The sequence below is a fragment of the Lagenorhynchus albirostris genome, chromosome 8 (genome assembly GCF_949774975.1).
Source record: "Lagenorhynchus albirostris chromosome 8, mLagAlb1.1, whole genome shotgun sequence".
In the NCBI taxonomy this organism is placed as follows: Eukaryota; Metazoa; Chordata; class Mammalia; order Artiodactyla; family Delphinidae; genus Lagenorhynchus; species Lagenorhynchus albirostris.
Genome location: NC_083102.1, coordinates 11,561,719 through 11,581,936, shown reverse-complemented (window position 1 = coordinate 11,581,936; position 20,218 = coordinate 11,561,719). Strand labels below are relative to the sequence as shown.

The 20,218-nt window shown below is 46.3% G+C and overlaps 1 protein-coding gene across 4 annotated transcripts; it reads left to right on the top strand.

The window, feature by feature from the left end:
* The first annotated feature begins 3,108 nt into the window (after nt 1-3,108).
* Nucleotides 3,109-7,722, top strand: GSTK1 (glutathione S-transferase kappa 1). 4 transcript variants are annotated; one of them, XM_060156488.1, is made up of 8 exons: nt 3,110-3,267; nt 3,791-3,872; nt 4,072-4,200; nt 4,512-4,612; nt 4,771-4,806; nt 6,595-6,711; nt 7,045-7,138; nt 7,417-7,722. In XM_060156488.1, exons 1-8 carry the CDS (start codon nt 3,196-3,198, stop codon nt 7,464-7,466), a joined length of 681 nt encoding a protein of 226 aa, XP_060012471.1. In that variant the 5' UTR covers nt 3,110-3,195; the 3' UTR covers nt 7,467-7,722. The 4 variants fall into 4 exon arrangements, with proteins under 4 accessions (XP_060012470.1, XP_060012472.1, XP_060012471.1 ...); XM_060156487.1 differs by having other exon boundaries at nt 3,109-3,267; nt 7,045-7,722; XM_060156490.1 differs by lacking the exon at nt 4,072-4,200.
* The last annotated feature ends 12,496 nt before the right edge of the window (nt 7,723-20,218 follow it).

Genomic DNA, 20,218 nt, shown 5'->3' with positions numbered 1-20,218 from the left:
CAGATTTTTAAAAAATTTTATGTAATTGAATATATAAATCTTTTCTTCTAAGGCTTCTGCATTTGGTACTAGTTAGCAAAGCTGTTTCTACTCCCAGAATTTTTTTTAAAGGTTTTTTCCCTTAAGTTCCTCAGGTACTTTATTGGTTTCTTTCTCTAACATTAAATATTTGATCCATCTAGAGATGTTCCTTGTGTAAGGTGTGAGGTATGGGCCCGGTTACATTTTGTTTAAAATTACCAGTTGTCCCCTACCATTTAATAATCCATCTTTTACTGATTTTAAAAAGCAACTTATTTAAAGCATTTCTGGTTTCAAATATGTAACTGGAAATCACATGATTAAAGCTGTAGCGGTGTTTTGAATGCAGGCTACTTCACTGACTTGTGTGTGAAAGCTAGGATTTAGTTTCCATACGCTACCCTTTCTCTCCCTCCTCCAAAGCTTGATAAGTACATCATGTTTAGTTCCTCTGTTACTAAGTACTATTAGTTACTTTAGCTACCTTAAATCATTGACTTACACCACTATTTCTAGTTCCAACTAATCAGTACCAAGACACTCCTTTCAGCAAAGTGCAGATCATTCTGCACAGAAGTGTACATATTTTTTGTTGTTGTTCACACTCCATATTACCCACAACAGGGCCCAATCTAATTCATAAGTCATAATAATAATGGTGCATGAGGCAGGATACAGAGACTCAGATCAATGTTTACCATTCTATGACTCTTAAAATAAATATCCACGAGTCCACAGTGATATAAATAAATCATCAAATGAATGAACGAGTGAATGGGACAATTCTCCTTTCGGAAGAATTCTAATTAATAAATGTAGAAGAAATGAGGGAAATAGAAAATCTCGATTAGAACACCACAGTAATCATTGCTGCAGGCAAGTTCTACTGATAAATGATAAAACTGGTAGGTGAAAGTTTAAGGAGGAACAAGACTTATGCAAGCCTCAAAGTATCTCCCCCAAAAATATGTCTTAATTACTGCGATGGTTTTAACATATGTCCACAAATTCTTTGATGTTCTTCCCTCCAGAAGGTGGGTTTAATCTACCCAACCCCTAACCCCACCCCCCAGAGTGGGCTGCACTTAGTGACTTCCTTCCAAAGAATACAACATGGAAAGGAGGGAAATACTGATCAACAGTGACCAAGTGATCAAAGTTAACATCACTGACAATGAATCATGTTTATGTTGGAAACCCCCTGACTCAAGTGCAGAAGAGCACTTCACCTCTGCGGTATACTTCCCCCAAATCCATAACCCCAGACTTGGCATGAGAAAACACCAAACCCAAATTGAGGGACACTCTACAAAATACTTGCCCAATACTTTTCAAAAGTGCCAAGATCACGAAACACAAGAAAAAGTCAAAACACTTTCATAGATAAGAGGACTGGTGGCACAGTGGTTAAGAATCCACCTGCCAGCGCAGGGACATGGGTTAGATCACTGGTCCGGGAAGATCCCGCATGCTGAGGAGCAACTAAGCCCATGCGCCACAGCTACTGAGCCTGCGTGCCGTAACTACTGAAGCCCGTGAGCCACAACTACTGAAGCCCATGAGCCACAACTACTGAAGCCCACACCCCTAAGAGCCCATGGTCCTCAACAAGAGAAGCCACCGCAATGAGAAGCCCACACACCGCAAGGAAGAGTAGACCCCTCTTGCTGCAACTAGACAAAGCCCGTGTGCAGCAACGAAGACCCAAAGCAGCCAAAAATAAATAAATAAATAAAAACTTGAAAAAAAAAAAAAAAAGAGGAGACTAAAGAGACATGACATCTAAATGCTGTGGGGTACCCTGAACTGGTTCCTGGAGCAGAAAAAGTCATTAGTGGAAGGACGGGTGCAGTATGAAGCCTGTAATCTAGTTAATTTTTAAGTGTTAATTTCTCAGTTTTGATGTTATACCATGGTTATGTAAAATGTTCACATTAGGGGAAGCTGGTTGAAGGATATGCAGAAACTCTTTGTACTACCTTTACAACTGTTCTGTAAGTCTAAAATTATTTCCAAATATAAAGGTATTTTCAAAATAAAATCTTATTACCGGGCTAAATTAGCTCTTGGATACTTTTAAATTAATATCAGTATTACTGGAGGAAAACAAAGTATAATTTTTTTAGTTTCAGTGATCATCAAGAAATTAGTTTAATGTGAAAGTGAGTGAAGATAACCTCATTTCTCATTCCATTTTCTTTGTTTTACTCTATGTAAAGGTTTCCACTGTGTCCTTGTATTCTGAAGGCCTAGGATTGTTTTTCCAATGCGTACAAATGAGAAGTGGAATGTTTATTATGTTTTAAAATTCATAAAATTAGTAATATTAAGAATAATTTTAATAAAATTAAATGGAACTTAGAAAGTTCTGTTTCTTTGCATTAAATGTAATCCCAGTATAAGACAACATGACATACTTACCGGTAAAAGTAGGGCAGACCATTCCCATTATCCCTCCAATTATCGTTGCAATAAGGTCTCCTTTCCTTCACTCACTCACAACATGTATTGATTACCAAATATATTCCAGACATCGTCCTAAACTCTTGAGAAATTAAAAACAAAACAAACAAACAAAAGTATCATTGGGGCACTTCTTACTCTGCCCCAGTCCCAGAAAGTTCTTGTAACTGCCAACTAACACTAATAACTAACGTGAATAGGAACTCTTTCACTCCTCACAAGTCTATAGGTAGGGTTATCATTATATATCCCGTATTTTTATGCCTATTTTTACGAGGGACGAGGATACTGTAGTTCAGAGAGGTCAACAGGCTTGCCAGAGGTGCACAGCTAAGCAAGAGGCAAGTGCATCTCAAACCACGCCCCTTTGCCCCACACTCCACCCCAGGGCAGGGCGGTGACCACGAGGTGAGCGGGTCACCACAGCGGCGCGCTCCCCAGGGGACGCCCCTCACCCTCGCCCTCCACGGCCGCCCTCGGGTAGCCCCCCACACTCCGACCAACCACCTGACTCTGTCCCGGGGGCAGATTTCCCCTGCGAGGCTGCGCGGCCGGGGCGGGGCGGGGCGGGGCGGGGCGGTCCTCCGGGGAGGCCGGGCGCCGGGGCGGGGCCGCCGGGCGCCGGGGCGGGGTCGCCGCGCGCAGGAGGAAGGAAGTACCCGCCGGCGCGCTTCCGGGGCCGTGGTGGCTTCGCCTGCGCCCAGCTGCACCATGGGACCGCTGCCGCGGACTCTCGAACTCTTCTACGATGTGCTGTCCCCCTATTCCTGGCTGGCCTTCGAGGTGACGCCGGGGGAGCCGCTTCGGCCGGGGCTTGGAGGACGAGGGCAGAGGGAAGGACGAGCGAAGGGCGTAGGGACCGCAATCTCGTGAAAGTCCTGGCGCTGCCCGACGCGGTTTAGGACAAGCAGATAGAGAGCCAGGCTGAAGGTCACTTTGTTGGTAAACCGGATACGATCGCTGGCTCCAGGTCGAACCCTTATAGCCTAAGGCAGGGGCCTCCCCCAGTGGTTAAGAAGATGATCAACTTCAGAGAATCAGGATATAAGCCCTCTTCGTAGCCCTCCGATTTCCGTTTGGTGGGGGTGTGTGTGGAGTGAAGAACAGATTAAAAACTGTCCACAGGACCAAAGGTCCTGGGGTCGATTTCTAGCAGTGGAGAGGGTTTTGCCCTTTCAAACCAAACAATTTAGGACGTCCTCATAACCCCTTGTCTGCGCCTATAGCTTCTGGCTGATGACTGCCGTGAAGCACCCTTCCCCTCCCTCAGCCATTTTCACTCTCTATCTTCGCCCCCGCCCTGCAGGTCCTGTGCCGGTATAAGAACATCTGGAACGTCAGCCTGCAGCTGCGCCCGACCTTAATTGCAGGGATCATGAAAGACAGCGGTATGAAGGCCGCAGCGTTTCCGGCAGGGATTTGAGGGAAGACTGATTGCAAAGGCCCAGGGGAGTGGCCCTCCACTGGGTCTTCATATTGGCGGCAGCAGCTAGTAACATGCCCTCTACCTGAAGCCCCGGTAGGGGTCCCCCAGTCCTGGGACCCTTAGGTCGTCCCTCACCAGTGAGCCCAACTTTCTGCTTGCAGGAAACCAGCCGCCAGCTTTGCTTCCCCGCAAAGCCCTATACTTGAAAAATGACGTTAGGCGCCTGGGACGGTATCTCCAGGTTCCCATCCACTTACCCAAGGATTTCTTCTTTGTGATCTTTGAAAAAGGTGAAGAGAGTGGGATGTAGATGGGGCCTCAAGTAGAGAGGAGTGGATTTGGAGATTGCAGGACCAGAAAGGAGGGGTTCGGGTGATTCCATGAAGTGAAACAAGCCTTGGGAAAACTCAGGATCAGAGTTAAGGGAGCAGAAGGTTTGAGGATGTCAGGGGAGGGAGAGCAGGACAAACGGGTTATCAGAAACGTGGGTGGGAGCCTGAGGGCGTTGGAGCACTGGGGGGTGTCAGAAGCAGGAAAGAGCTGGTCTTCCATGGGGAAACAAGCTAGAGGAGCCCTACCTCTGAGTGCCTCTGTCCCACAGGAAGTTTGACAGCCATGCGCTTCCTCACCATCGTGAAACTGGAGCACCCGGAGTTGCTGGAGAAAGTGTCCAGGGAACTGTGGATGCGCGTCTGGTCACGGGTGAGGGCGGGGCTCTGGGAACTCACTTGCAGGGAGACCCTGGATGATTCGATGACCCTGTCCTAGGCTCAGTCCAGGTCCTGCCTTCCCCATCGTTCACTGACCTAGTGTCCTCCATCACGCCCCTCACCTTGTACTGAGTGTCCTCTTTTTTCCAGGACGAAGACATCACGGAGCCCCAGAGCATCCTGGCCGTGAGTGTCCCCACTCCTCCCATGGGGAGTCTGAGGACAGTTGACCTCCGGGGGCAAAGAGGACATCGTTTTCTTATTGGGTAGAAGAGGTCATAGTTAGGGGAGAAAGGATCTTTGATAGGCGAAATTACTAAAGGGTTGGAAGTAAGAGGACTCGCGAAAGACTATCCCATGGTTGAAAGAGGAAGTGCACCATTCTACATGGGTAGCACGTATTTGATGCAAGAAGCCAGTGAGAGAGAGGTGTTGAATGTTGGCACCTGCAGATGTGAAGTACTGGCAAGTCTTGGCCCCAAAGACTCCAACACAGACCTCACCATCACATCCAGGAGACTTTAAAAACAGGCTTTAAAAAGACAAAAAGAGGGCTTCCCTGGTGGCGCAGTGGTTGAGAGTCCGCCTGCCGATGCAGGGGACACGGGTTCGTGCCCCGGTCCGGGAAGATCCCACATGCCGCGGAGCGGCTGGGCCCATGAGCCATGGCCGCTGGGCCTGCGTGTCCGGAGCCTGTGCTCCGCAACGGGAGAGGCCACGGGAGTGAGAGGCCCGCGTACCGCAAAAATAAATAAATAAATAAAAAGACAAAAAGAGATAACTGACTCGAGCCAAAATTACTCAGAAGCCTGAGTGAGAAAAATGGAAATAGCTCAAAACGTTAAAATGTGTGCCAGCCATAGATAGGGCTATGAAAAGTTAAGTGTTTCTGCAGGATTGAATCGGAAAATTCAACACCATATTTTTTTTTCCCTTAAGTTTACAAAAGACAGTTGAGGCATATTCAAATGTAATAGATAAAACGACAAGTCACAAAAAAGTTAAACATACAAAGCATGCCAATGTATCCTTCATGTTTTTATTCTTGCAAAGTCTATGCACAGGCTTGCTTTTTCACTTAATATTTTACAGTCCTTTTCCATGCCATTTAAAACTCTTGGAGAGTATAATTGTTAGTTTCCACATAGCATTCCATTCAGTGGATTTGTTCAGTTAACCACTGCCCTATTATTGAACCCTTGGTCAGAACACAATTCCCTCCTGTGGTCAAAGACAACGTCATGGATGACTTTGCATTTCCCAGTCCAGGTCGTGGAGGTCAGGTCCCAGTGGTTGTCAACCCTGGCTGTATATTAAAATCACCTGCGCACCACCGCCCAGAAATTCCGACGTACTTGTACTCAGGGATGACATGCAAACTGGGATTTTCAAAAGCTCCCCCAGGAGATTCTCATATGTGCAGCTAAAGTGAAGAGCCACCGATCCCAGCAAACCCCAAACTGAAGCCTTCAACGTTCTCTTGAAGCCAGACACTCATAGCTGTAGCCGTGTGCCTTGTCCAGAGTCCGCAGGAAATTCTATAGGAATTAGAGCCCAGCCCTTGATTCAGGAGTTCTAAGAAGTAGGAAGGCACGAGCCCCAGACTTACTGTCGGGGGACTCAGATTCTAGCATTGGCTCTGCTACTAACAAGCTCTTCAACACTGACCAAGATATGTACCGTTTCTGGACTTCAGGCTTATCTGTTGACAAAGTGGTTGGGAAGCTGGTCTCTAAGATGCCCTCTGGCATTAAATTTCTGCAACTATGCCTCTGCCACCCACTCTTTCCACCCATCTCATGATTTTGAAGGGAAAAACAGCCCCCGTTGGCAAGGATAGACCTCCACTCATGGGTGGGTAAAGGCATTGCCAGGATAACGTGGGGACACAATATTTAAAAAACCGGTTTTTTCCTGAGATTCCCCTCCCCCACTAATGCAGACACAGTTGTGTTCCCTACCCCATCCCTTCAGGCTGCAGAGAAGGCTGGCATGTCCACGGGACGAGCCCGGGAACTTCTGGAAAGGGTCTCAACACCACAGGTGAAGAACCAGCTCAAGGAGACCACTGATGCAGCCTGCAAATACGGGGTGAGCAACTCTGTGTGTCCCCAGCCTCAGTGCTGAGACAGGGTCCCCATGCTCCTGTCCAAAAGCTGCTCACCAACCGTGAGCCCTCCTGGCTCTCCCAGGCCACCCTCACCCTCTCCCTTCCTTTCCCTGGACCCCAGGAAAGGAAGGGAGGGAGCTAGGTGGTGAGAGAGGAGACACAGCGCTCTCCCTAGAGACCCGGAGCCTCTTATCGGACGCCTCTGGCTGCTTTGTCTGTGACCTCAGACCAGTATTGACGTGCAGCCGTCAATGGCAGCCCAATAACCGCCTGCTCCATCACCCTCCTTCCTGCACGCCGACTGCCTTCTCCAGGCCTTTGGGCTGCCTGTCACTGTGGCCCACCTGGATGATGAAACCTACATGCTGTTTGGCTCTGACCGGATGGAGCTGCTGGCACACCTCCTGGGTAAGTTACAGGTTCATGCTGAGCTGCCCTTGACCCCACCGCTGCGTGCTATCAGTTGCCCAGAAGGATGGATTCAGAGCACAAAAAAGGACGTTCTAGGCCCTTCCAGTAATGGAGCCTCATACACACACAGGTGTGCCTGAGGTGGAATGGGGAGGGGGCCGCCTTCTCCCACAGGAGAGAAGGAAGCCTCTGTACCTTGAAGCCAGGCGGAGCTCGTCCTAGAGGACCCCCCGGGGCCTGGGCGGCCAGCCTCTGGCATGATTTTCTCCATCCAGGAGAGAAGTGGATGGGCCCTGTGCCTCCAGCTGCAACTGCCAGACTTTAAGGAAGCCCAGAAGCAGCACAATTACTGGTATAAGAAGCAGACTATCTCCCTACCCCTCCTCCACCGCGGGGCCCTGGGAATCTGGTTTCCTGCTCATAGAGGTTCCTCTCCGGCCCTGGGGGATGCCGGCGAGGGGCTCTGCAGTACACCGTCTACCATTATCTCACGGCTGCCGTTACTTCTGTGCCTCACGAGTGCCTTTCGAGAGCCCCAAACTGCTTCCCACAAAATAAACCTAATGCCATCAGGCATCATAGTTCTGGGTCTGTGTCTTCCCTGGTGTTTGTGTGTTCTTGTTCCTGCGATCACACCTGGCCATTCTAGGTGTTTGAGAAGAGCAGCTCACTGTGTGCTCCCAGCCCCCTGCCCACCTTGGGGCAGCTTACGTGGAGGGAGCAGGAAACAGTCCCTCTTTCTCTTCTACAGAAGCTTCCTGAGTCTGTCAGAGACAGAAAACTAAGCCGGATGGATTTTGCCCCTAACCAGTTGGGCACTGTCTTCTGACCAGCCGTGGTGCCTGAGACAGGGCTGGGGCCAGAAGCCCCTGGGGAATGAAGGCTGGAGGGAGCCAGAGCATGACTGAGCTTGCATCCAGATATGTAAACGGGGTCCAGCTACTCTAACCAGGACAAGGCCAGGCAAGGAGACTGGCCGGAGCTGCCATGGCCTGAAGACGTTGCTCGTCCCCTTATGGTTCCTTCCCCTCACCCACAAAGCAGATCCCAAGGAAAACTCAGGCCTTTCTCCCGGCCTATTATGACCCCTGTTCCCTCCCACACAAACCAATAGCTTTCCCACTCCCCCAGTTATTAATCCAAAGTCCCTGCTCTTTCTGTGCCCACTGTACGATCATCAGAATGCCTTGTGTTTCGATAGGGTCTGGACTTCTTTGTCATCCCAGACTAATGTGGTATAATCTCTTATTGTAGAGGCAGATTTCCCAGTCCTGGCCACTCTTCCTTTAAAGGCTCTAGCATCCTATTTTTCTTTTTCTTTTTTTTAAGAGTAGTACTCTTTTTTTTTTTTACAGTTATTCATTCATTCATTCATTCATTCATTTATTGGCTGCGTTGGGTCTTTGCTGCTGCAGGCGGGCGTTCTCTAGTTGCGGCGTACAGGGGCTGCTCTTCGTTGTGGTGCGCGTGCTTCTCTTGTTGAGCACGGGCTCTAGGTGCGTGGGCTTCAGTAGTTGTGGCATGTGGGCTCAGTAGTTGTGGCTCATGGGCTTTAGAGCACAGGCTCAGCAGTTGTGGCGCACGGGCTCAGCTGCTCCGCGGCATGTGGGATCTTCCCGGACCAGGGCTCAAACCCATGTTCCCTGCATTGGCAGGTGGATTCTTAACCACTGCGCCACCAGGGAAGTCCTAGCATCCTATTTTTCTAATCCAATAGAAGAATTTAATCTTCACTGAAGGAATGAGACAATTTCTCGGCTAATCCTTAACACGTGTGATCTAGATTTTAATGTCTGAACTTACGCCAAATAGAATAAAAAATGATTATATTAGGGTTTTCCCGAAATGAATCAATAGGATGTTTATAAATATATAGAAAGATTTATTGTGAGGTATTGGCTCACATGACTACGGAAGCTGAGGAGTCCCATCATTTGCCATCTGCAAGCTGGAGGCCCAGGAAAGCTGGGGTCAGTTCCAGTCCAAGTTCAAAGGCCTGAGAACCAGGAGAGCCAATGTCCGAGGGAAGGAGAAGATGGCTGTCTCCGTTCAAACAGAGCAAATTCTCCCTTCTGCCTTTTTGTGCTATTCGGGCCCTCAATGGATTGGATGATGAAAACCCGCATTGGTGAGAACCACCTCTTCTGCGGATTCAAATGCTAATCTCTCTGGAAACACCCTCGCAGGCATACCCAGAAATTATGTTTTATCAGGTCTTTGGGCATCCGTTAGCACAGTCAACTTGCCACATAAAACTAACCATCACAGCGAGAAAAGGAAAAGCCTCCAAATGCAGCTCTATTTTATTTCAATTAAGGAACACTCTTTTCTATAACTTAAACTGTTTCATACTTAGTTGCTTCCTCTCCTCTCCTTCTGATCAACAGTTGTAATATAAAATTTGCAATTATGTCAATGCTCAGAATTCAATACTGAACCACTTCCTTGTGTTGTAATTCAAATTCCAAGCTTACCAAATAATGTTATGCTCCTAAAACACAACTTTTTTAGGTAAAATTCTTTAAAATTATATATATATATATATATTTTTTTTTTTTTGGCTGCGTGTGTCTTTGTTGCAGTGCGCCAGCTTCACGGGCTTCTCTCTAATTATGGTGTGTGGGCTTCTCTCTAGCTATGGCGTGCGGCCTCCAGGGCGCCGTGGGCTCTGTAGGTTGCAGCACGTGGGCTCTCTCGCTGAGGCACGTGAGCTCAGTAGTTGTGGCACGTGGTCTTAGTTTTCCCACGGTAGGTAGGGTCTTCGTTCCCTGACCAGGGATCAAACCCACGTCCCCTGAATTGGAAGGTGGATTCTTTACCACTGGACCACCAGGGAAGTCCCCAAAGTGATATTTTTTTACAGAACCAAAACACAAGTGGTAATTAAAGACAACAAAGTACTGCATGCATGTGGTAAAACAAAAACAAAAAACAGAGCAAGGTGTGAAATGAAAAGTGAAGAGTTCTCCCTTTCCCACTCTTCACTTTTTTGTGTATGCTTTGAGAAATGCCCTTTTTTTTTTTTTAACACAAATGTCAGGCATAATACAGAGATTCCATATACCCTTCATCCAGTTTCCCCAATGGTGACATCTTGCGTGTCTGGTACAATAACACAACCAGAAAATTGGCATTGATACAATCCATCAACCTCATTCAGATTTCGTCAGTTTGATATGCACACATTTGTGTGTCTGTGTTTAATTCCGTATAATTTTATAACCTGTAGACTCATGTCACCACAACCACAGTCTAGACACAGAATGCTTCCAGCTTAGGGAACCCTCATACTGCCCTTTTCGTAGCTATAGCCACCTCCCTCCCTCCCTCCCCACTTCCCTAACCCTTGGCAACCACGATCTGTGCACATAGTTGTCATTTTACGAGGGCTGTATGAGCGGAATCAGACTGGCTTGTTTTCACTCAGCATAACCCCCTGAGGTCCACCCAGGGTACTATGTGTCTCTGTAGTTTGTAGCTTTTTTCTCTTCGTTGCTGAGTCCTGTTCCTTGGTATGGATGTGCCAGTTTGTTTAACCTGTTGAAGGACATTTAAGTTGTTTCCACTTTGGGGCTGAAAAATTTCAAATTCCAGCGTGAGTGTGTTTGTGTGTTTGTGTGTGTGTAGGCTTTCCCACACCAGCAAGCAATTTTCGGATGCCAGCAGGGTTTTCAAGAATTCAACTCAATTCCGACACTATCTACCCGGAGATAGCATTACATTCCACGTGTAAGACCACCCTCCACTTCCAGGTGCAAGTCCAGGTCGTCACCTGGACTTCTGACACTTCTGACAGACTGGTTATAAACCAGAGGTTCCCATGACCCCCTTCTCGGGTTTAATTAATTTGCTAGAACGGCTCACAGAACTCAATAAAACCCATTTACTCACTAGATTACTGATTTATTATAAAAGTATATTAAAGGATATGATTCAAAACCCAGATGAAGAGATACATAGGGCAAGGTCCTGAACAAAGGAGCTTCTGTCCTCATGGAGATGAAGGATACATAGGGTGAGGTCCTGAACAAAGGAGCTTTTGTCCTCATGGAGCTTGGGGACCAGCATGGTGGCACATGGAAGCATCCTGGTTTCCCATTGTGGAAGCTCTCCGAAAATGGGGTTTTTATGGAGACTTCATTACATAGTCATGATTGACTAAATCTCTGGCCAATGGCAATGGATTTAACCTCAAGCTCCTCTCTCCTCCCCAGAAATCAGGGAGTGGAACTGAAAATTCCAACCCTCTAATCACTTGGTTGGTTCTCCTGGCAACCAGGCCCCCCCGATCTTCAGGTGCTTCTAAAAGTCACTTCATTCACAAAAGACACCCTTATCACTGTCAACGCTTAGGAAATTACAAGGCTTTTGGAAGCTGTGAGCCAGGAACTGTGGACTAAAACCACATATATATGAGAAATATATTTTGGTCATCTGAATATCCAAATACGTGTATATAAATGTATATATATCTATCTATCTTATCAATCACAATATCACAGGGGCTATCCCAGGTAAAGCTGCTATGAACATGCATGTACAGGTTTGTGTGTGCACATGAATTTTCATTTCTCTGGGGTAAATGCCCAGGAGTAGTTGCTGAGTCATGTGGTAAGCGAATGTTTAGTGTTGTAAAGAAACTGCTCTACTTTTCCGGAGTAGCCATACCATTTTCCCTTCACACCGGCAATTCATGAGTGATACAATTTTTCCACATCCTCACCAGCATTTGGTGTTATTACAATTTCTTATTTTACCTTTTCTGATTGGTGTGTAGTGGTATCTCATTGTGATTTGAATTTCCATTTCCCTAACAATATTGAACATCTTTTTGCCTATGGGGTTGAGTGGGAAGGGGAATGATGGAACTTTCTGGGTGATAGTAATGTTTCCTATCTTGATTGGAGTTTGGGTTACACCAATGTAAATTTTATCAAAACTCATGGAATGGTCCAGTTAAAATCTGTGCAATTCACTGCATGCAAATTTTACTTTAAAAAAAAAAAGTTAACTGTAAACTAGTATTTAATTCTTGTTACTTTTATGCACGCTGAAGTAGCTAGGTGGAAGTGTGCTGATGTCTGCAGCCTACTTTGAAATGTATCAAAAATAAGATATATTGATGGATAAAGTGATGGATAGATATGTAATAAAGTATAATGAAATTAGAAGCCCCTCTAATCCTTTTTAACTGTTGAAATGTATACTATGAGTATAGATTATTTTTTAACTAAAATAATTATCTTTAGTAATCTATATCTTTTAAGTTTTATGTTTAAAAAAATTTGTTAATATGGGCTTCCCTGGTGGCGCAGTGGTTGAGAGTCCGCCTGCCGATGCAGGGGACGCGGGTTCGTGCCCCGGTCCGGGAGGATCCCGTGTGCCGCAGAGCAGCTGGGCCCGTGAGCCATGGCCGCTGGGCCTGCGCGTCCGGAGCCTGTGCTCTGCAACGGGAGAGGCCACAACAGTGAGAGGACCGCGTACAGCAAAAAAAAAAAAAAAAAAAAGTGTTAATATCCACACATTGATACTTTCACACATTGATACTATCTCAGATACTGTGTTTAATCATTAACTCTTGGGCTTCCCTGGCGGCGCACTGGTTGAGAGTCCGCCTGCCGATGCAGGGGACACGGGTTTGTACCCCGGTCCAGGAAGATCCCACATGCCGCGAGGCGGCTGGGCCTGTGAGCCATGGCCGCTGAGCCTGCGCGTCCGGAGCCTGTGCTCCGCAACGGGAGAGGCCACAAGAGTGAGAGGCCCCCGTACCGCAAAACAAAACTAAACTAAGCTAAACTAAATCATTAACTCTTTCATACAGCGTGTCAGGCTGTCATCTTTCTATCCACCTCAGAAAATCCTGGAGACCAAGATCAAAAGTGTTACATTTCCTGCATAGATAACTAGAGATTAGCAGAGGACGATGTACAATGTAAGTTACAAACAAGTGCTCCACAGTGAAATCCAGTCCCTGTGACAGGATGGTGGCCCTGTTGGTGGGTCCCTGGTGTGGCCATTACACTCAGACTTTGGCTGTAGCTCCTGGGTCATAGCCGGGCTGCAGGAGCAGGGTGGGAAAGGGGTGATAAGCTTGGGCTTATTTTCACCAATTTACAAATTAGGAACTGAAGCCCAGAAAGGTTAAGTACTTACCCAAGGTCACACAGTTAAGTGGTAGAGCTGAGATTTGAAACCTGGGTTGGCCATCTCCAAAAAATATGTGATTAACCACAATACAGCCCTATTTTCTCATGCATGGGGACACAGTTATGTGGGACACTGTTGCCACTATCTGTAGAATTTTCTAATAAAAACAATGCTTTTTGTTACTTGGCAAAAACCACACTCAGTTTCTTAAATTTCAGGGTTGCTTTTTGTGGCATAGTGCTGAATACCTGACAGCACTGAACACCATTGTTCACTCAGTTCATTCCCAGTGAGCTTTGTACAATGTTACAACTAGCTGGTGAGGGTAATATTTATCCTTACATACTTGAGGATTCTTTGAAAGCATTTCCGTCCCCAAAATATCAATGTTTCTGATTTACTTCCTGTTATATCATTTAACCACCTTCCCTACACATTTGGAGGAGCTGTAAGGCAACTAACACAGAAGAAAAAACCCTCAACAGAGTTAAAAGATCAAGATTCTGAGTTTGATTCTAACTAAACAAATCATGGGCTTTCTCTGAGCTGGTTTCCTCCTCTGTAACATGAAAATGATAATCAGATTTACCCCACGATTGTTATTAAGGATCAAATGAGATTGTGGATGTGGACCAAATTGTTTCTACCACCAACACAGTGTTAGAAGAAGTCACGTGCACATGAGGCTTCTAAGAGCTGTTCAGTTAAAATGTTACTTTTTATAATCAGTCTAAATTAGCTCATAAAAGATGAGCATCCTGATAGAGACTACAATCTTAATTTCCTAATCTTGCTTTATAGGCCAATAACCTTATTTTATCTTCTGATATTCTCTTTTGCTACCTGAAAATCAGTCTTTTCTTAAGACGACAAACAATGGGGGAAATGGCATCTAACCACTCCTCCAGGGAAGACCAGGGTAACAATCTTAGAATGTCATAGGTGTTGTGTTAAATTAGGCAGCCAAAAAAAAAAGTGTTAAGAGTTGGACGACATAGTGGTTAAGAGCCAGTGCTCTGGACTGGGACTGTGGGTTCAAATCTTGACCCACCCTCGATTAGCTATGTATTTTTCTCAAGTCTCTGACCTCACCTACAAAATGATATAATAACTACCCCTTATTACATTATATTTTAAGTTACCTAACTTGTGTAAAGCATTTAGCACAATGAGCAGTACGTACAAAACACTCCACACATGTTGGCTGTAAGTATAAAACAGATCCAGATTCAGAAACACAAAACCACAGAAATCTGGAGACACAGAAGCACACAGCGGTAGATGCCCGTGACCCTTCCCAGGAAGGCTGTGGATTATCTGCACTTCTCCCTTTTCCCCTGACCACCCACTTCCCTTGCACCATTATCCTCCAAAATGAGGCATTGTGGTAGACCAGCCAAGAGGAGAGTTCCAACCTCTAGCCAGGTGCTTTGTGGGAAGCTGGCAAGTAGAAAGCGGAAAGACAATTGAATTAAGTGGTGAATTCATATTCTGCTAAGGATACTAAGTTGATAAAGAAAAAAGGAGGGCTTCCCTGGTGGTACAGTGGTTAAGAATCTGCCTGCCAATGCAGGGGACACAGGTTCAAGCCCTGGTCTGGGAAGATCCCACATGCCGCGGAGCAACTAAGCCCATGTGCCACAACTACTGAGCCTGCGCTCTAGAGCCCGCAAGCCACAACTACTGAGCCCGTGCGCCACAACTACTGAAGCCCACACGCCTAGAGCCCATGCTCCATGACAAGAGAAGCCACCGCAATGAGAAGCCCTCACACTGCAGCAAAGAGTAACCCCCACTCACTGCAACTAGAGAAAGCCTGCGTGCAGCAACGAAGACCCAATGCAGTCAAAAATAAATAAATAAAATAAATAAAAGTTTAAAAAAAAAAAGAAAGTAAAAACTTTGGGAAGGAGTTTGGCCACATGCATTCAGGGCAATAAAAACTTTCACCATGCTTGTCTCAGTAATGACATCCTTTAGAATTCAGCTGGAGGAAATAACCGCAAAAGAAGGAAAAACTACACCCAAGAAGATAGAATTTTATATATATATATATATAAAAAAAATATATATATATATTTTGGCTGCTTTGGGTCTTCGTTGCTGCGCATGGGCTTTTCTCTAGTTGTGGCGAGTGGGGGATACTCTTCCGCTGTGGTGCGCAGGCTTCTCACTGCGGTGGCTTCTCTTGTTGTGGAGCACCATGAGCTCTAGGCGTGCGGGCTCAGTAGTTGTGGCACACGGGCTTCAGTAGTTTTGGCTCATGGGCTTAGTTGCTCCGCGGCACGTGGGATCTTCCCAGACCAGGGCTCGAACACGTGTCCCCTGCACTGGTAGGTGGATTCTTAACCACTGTGCCACCAGGGAAGCCCAGAATTATATTTTTTGTTGTGCGTTTTTTTTTTCTTTTTTCAGAATTATATTTTTTAAACAGCTTTATAGAGGTACAATTCACCCCTTTAAAGTGTAAAATTCAATGGGTTGTGGGGTATTTTTGGTATATTCACAGAGTTGTACAAGCATCACTACTACCTAATTAGAAAACATTTTCATTAACCCAAAGCAATAAATCCATTCACAGTTACTTCCTATTCCTCCCTCTCTCCAGCCCTTAGCAACCACTAATCTACTTTTTTGTCTCTTAAAGCATTATTTTTGATGACCAAGAGGAAAAAAAAAAAAGAAAAATTGAATAAAATAAACTCAATGTTATTGAATAACATAATATAAAGGTCTGTTAAATTATGGTATATCCATTCAATAAAATATTATCTTATTGGCTGTTAGAAATTACTACAAGAAAAACTATATCAAAAGGCAATTCTGTTACAATGTTTAAAGTTTTTTTAAAGATAACAAAATGGTGAACATACTCTGATCTCAACTAGAGTATATTCTGGTTTGTGTGTGAACAGACTGGAAGAAATGTATAGAAATTTTAAGTGGCCATGTTAGGGTAATGAGATTGTGGACAATTTTTTCTTTAGCTTTTAAATATTTTTAACATTTTATATTTTTTTAAAAATGGAATTTTTAGAAAATCTATTTAAAATTATTGAAATAGAGAATATATTGTAGGGCACAGCCAGACAGCAGTCCAGCCCCTATGACTTGGATCCAGTTCGTACTTAACAATTCTCTCTAGTGCAGGCTCCTTCTAGCAACCAAGAGCCTTAAGCTACAAAGGTCCCACCTCACCCAGGCTGCATGACTTTTCACACTGTAGACTTTCAGGCCTTCACCCTTTGGCCCTCTTACCTCTCAGCCGACACTCCCCAAACCCCCCAGAGCTCACTCCTTAACTAAGCCTTCTTAGTTATCATTGCATACCAGTGACTCTTGGCCAATTTCCTTCTATTAATAGATTCACTGTAGGTCCTTCTGATCCCAGCCATACTTTCTCCTTATGAGCTGAATAGTAAGAAAATTGGTGGAAACAAGATATTCATCCCTCAGTATTGGTAGGGGATTGGTTCCAGGACCCCCAAATGCGATGAATGTGGAAAAGCCTTCATTCAAAGCTCACATCTCATTGGATATCATAGAGTACACACTGGAGTGAAACCCTACAAATGCTCAAAATCTGAGGATGCTCAAGTCCCTTCTATAAAATGTTGTAGTATTTGCATACAACCCAGCACATCCTCCTGTACACTTTAAAACCATCTCTATGGGGCTTCCCTGGTGGCGCAACGGTTGAGTGTCTGTCTGCCAATGCAGGGGACACGGGTTCTGAGCCCTGGTCTGGGAGGATCCCACATGCCGCGGAGCAACTAGGCCCGTGAGCCACGACTACTGAGCCTGTGCATCTGGAGCCTGTGCTCCGCAACAAGAGAGGCCGCGATAGTGAGAGGCCCGCGCACCGCGATGAAGAGTGGTCCCCACTTGCCACAACTAGAGAAAGCCCTCGCACAGAAACAAAGACCCAACACAGCAAAAATAAATTAATTTATTAATAAACTCCTACCCCCCACATCTTCAAAAAAAAAAAACCATCTCTATGTTACTTATAATACCCAACAATGTAAATGATTTGTAATAGCTGTAAATACAATATAAATGTTATATAAACAGTTGCCAGCACTCAGCAAATTCAAGTTTCGCTTGTTGGAACTTTCTAGATTTTTTTTTTATGAATATTTTCTATGTGAGGTGGGATGAATGTGAGTCAATGCGGAACCCGCAGATTTAAAGGGCCAGCTGTAACTGAAACCATGCCCCTCAGACTGGGACTCGAACCCATGCAGCTGGGACTCAAACCCGGCCAGAACCCACAGTCTTCCAACTGAGATCACACACCTGGTTTCAGGACTTAATGAAGCTCCGTTCTTGATGTCTCATCGCAGAAAGAATTCAGTGAGAGACAAACGGATAGATAAGAAGTGGATTTATTTAGAGAGAAACACACTCCATAGGCTGTGGGCCATCTCAGAAGGTGAGAAAGGCACCAGGGTATGGGGTTGTCAGTTTTTGTAGGGGTGGGTAATTTCCTAGGCTAATGAGTGGGAGGAGTATTCCAGCTATTTTGGGAAGGGGCGGGGATTTCCAGGCATTGGGCCACCGCCCACTTTTTGATCCTTACGGTGGGTCTCGGAACTGTCATGGCGCCTGTGGGTGGTGTCATTTAGCTTGCTGATGTGTTACAGCGAGTGTATTGTGAGGCTCAGGTCTAGTGGAAGTTGACTTGTCCGCCATCTTGGACCCATTTGGTTCTAATCAGTCTATGTCATGTCCTCGGGCTATGTCATGCTTTCAAAGGTTGTGCCCTGACCCCTTCCCTCCGGTTTCATAACAAGCAGCTCTCCTCCTCTTACTAAGTGCAAGCTCCCTGTGCTCGCCACACGATGGGCCAACAAATCGGGAGGCAAGGAACACGACTTTATTCGGAAAGCCGGTAGACCGAGAAGATGGCGGACTAGGGTCCCCCCAAAAAACATCTTATTGGGGTCTGGATGCCAGTTTCTTTTATAGAATCAGAGAGGGAAGTAAAGTAAAAAGGTAGAATAGAAAGAGAGAGGCAGGGAGGAAGTAAAGTAAAAAGGACTATCAGTCTCGCAAAACATCGCTTGGAATGGCCAGCCTCGGGGAGGGGATGTGTTGATTTCTTTTCTCTCGCAGCCATTCACAGGTGGGTAGGGTTCCCAGAGGCGGGCCATTATGTATGATTATAATAACAAAAGCAATGAGAAAGGCTAAAGTCAAAGAAACAGATCCCACACGGAGTCAAAATTGGCTCTCTTCCCTGTTACACTCCCACCCTGCATTCCCACTTCCTAGAGAGACACGGCTCATTTAGACTATCATAGCCTTCCTGTTACGTCGATCACCTCCCTCTCCGTTGTCAGTCTGGGGCAGAGAATCGACACTGACACCCCACCACTACTTACACACACAACCCCAGGCACACTCACTCTCAATCATGTCATTTCTGTTCTCCTCCTCTCTCTTCCGCACCCCCCCAACTCCACACATCCTCCGCTGCAGTAGCCCTGGCTGTGCCCCAGGACTGCTACCCCTTCGGTTTGTCCACTAGTAACATTCTGAAGGCACAGAGTCCAGCCCCGTCTCAAGAACAAAGTACGCCTCCAGCACCTGCCTCACCCAGACTTACTACTAGATCCATAACTGAAAAGAGTGGGTTCCAGATCCCCAGTGTGTGGTGAGCCCAGGTGGAACGGGAGCCTTCCAATGAGAGCACTCAGCTGTGTTCAGGGAGCACCTACCACGTGTCAGGAACTGTGTTAGCGTCAAAGATTCAGGATGGTTGACACTACTCACCTTGAGAAGCTCACAACAGAAGTGTTGCCCAACACAGGTTCGCTTGTCGGCTCCACAGTGAGGCCCAAGAAGCCCAAACGTCAGCGTTTGGGGCAGAGAAAAGTTATTGCCAGGGCTGTGCAAGAAGAAAGAGCAGCACTTGCTCAAAAGACCTGAACTCCCCGATGGTTTGGGGGAAGAGTTTTCAAAGGCAAAATATGAGGTGAGGGCTGTGAGGTGTGCGACCTTCCTCTGATTGGTTGGTGGTAAGGTAACAGGGCGGTGCTCCAGGAATTCTGTGCACAGCCTGAAGTTACCATCCTCCACCTGGGAGGAGGCCTTAGCTCCGGTAGAAGAACTCAAGGGTATGTTGTCACTATATCCCTTGAGGAGGAACCGGGACTTGGCTTTATCGCTCCTCCACGGTGTCTACATTGCCTTCCTTCCGTAATTAGAAACTGTTTAAATCTGCCCTTTGAAACTCAGGGAAAGTCTCGGAGGCTAAAGGCTTTTTCCTACCAACAAGAAACAGGGGACCCAGAAAGGCTTTTGTACCCAGGAGGGCTCCTCAGGGTCCTGCTCAGTTTCAGAAGGAAGGTGTGTAAACAGAACGTCACTATATAGCAGGAAAAGGTGTGGGCAGGGGAGGAAGGAACGCCGTGCAGACGCAGTGGAGACAGTCTCTGCAGCAGGCGTCACCTCGGAGGTGGCCCGTGAAGAATCAAGAGTTAACTGGGCCAAGAAGCATACACAACACGTCTTACAGGTCTGCAGAAAACAAGGAACTTACAGAAATGGTACTTTGGCAGCAGAAGTAGGACACATCATTCCATGTCCACAGTAGTGCTTACGGTGTGCAAAGCACTGCGTGATCCCCAGAGATCACATAAACCGTGGCCTCTGCTCCCAGGCACAAAACGTATTACCTAAATATAATGCAAACTGCTCGGAATACCAAGCGCATTGAGAAGAAGGGAGAAGAAATGTGAATTTCACTCTGATCCGAAGTACAAACATCACTGGGGGTGAGTTTGGGGAGGACTCTCTTTAGGGCGCTGTAGGGGATGGGTGGAGTAAATAAGAGGCAGAAAAATCAAGGTGGGGCAGTAGTAGGAGTTCAGCCTTCAGCAGAAAGGGGGAGGAGGAATCTCGCGCAGGATTGGGGCAGAAAAG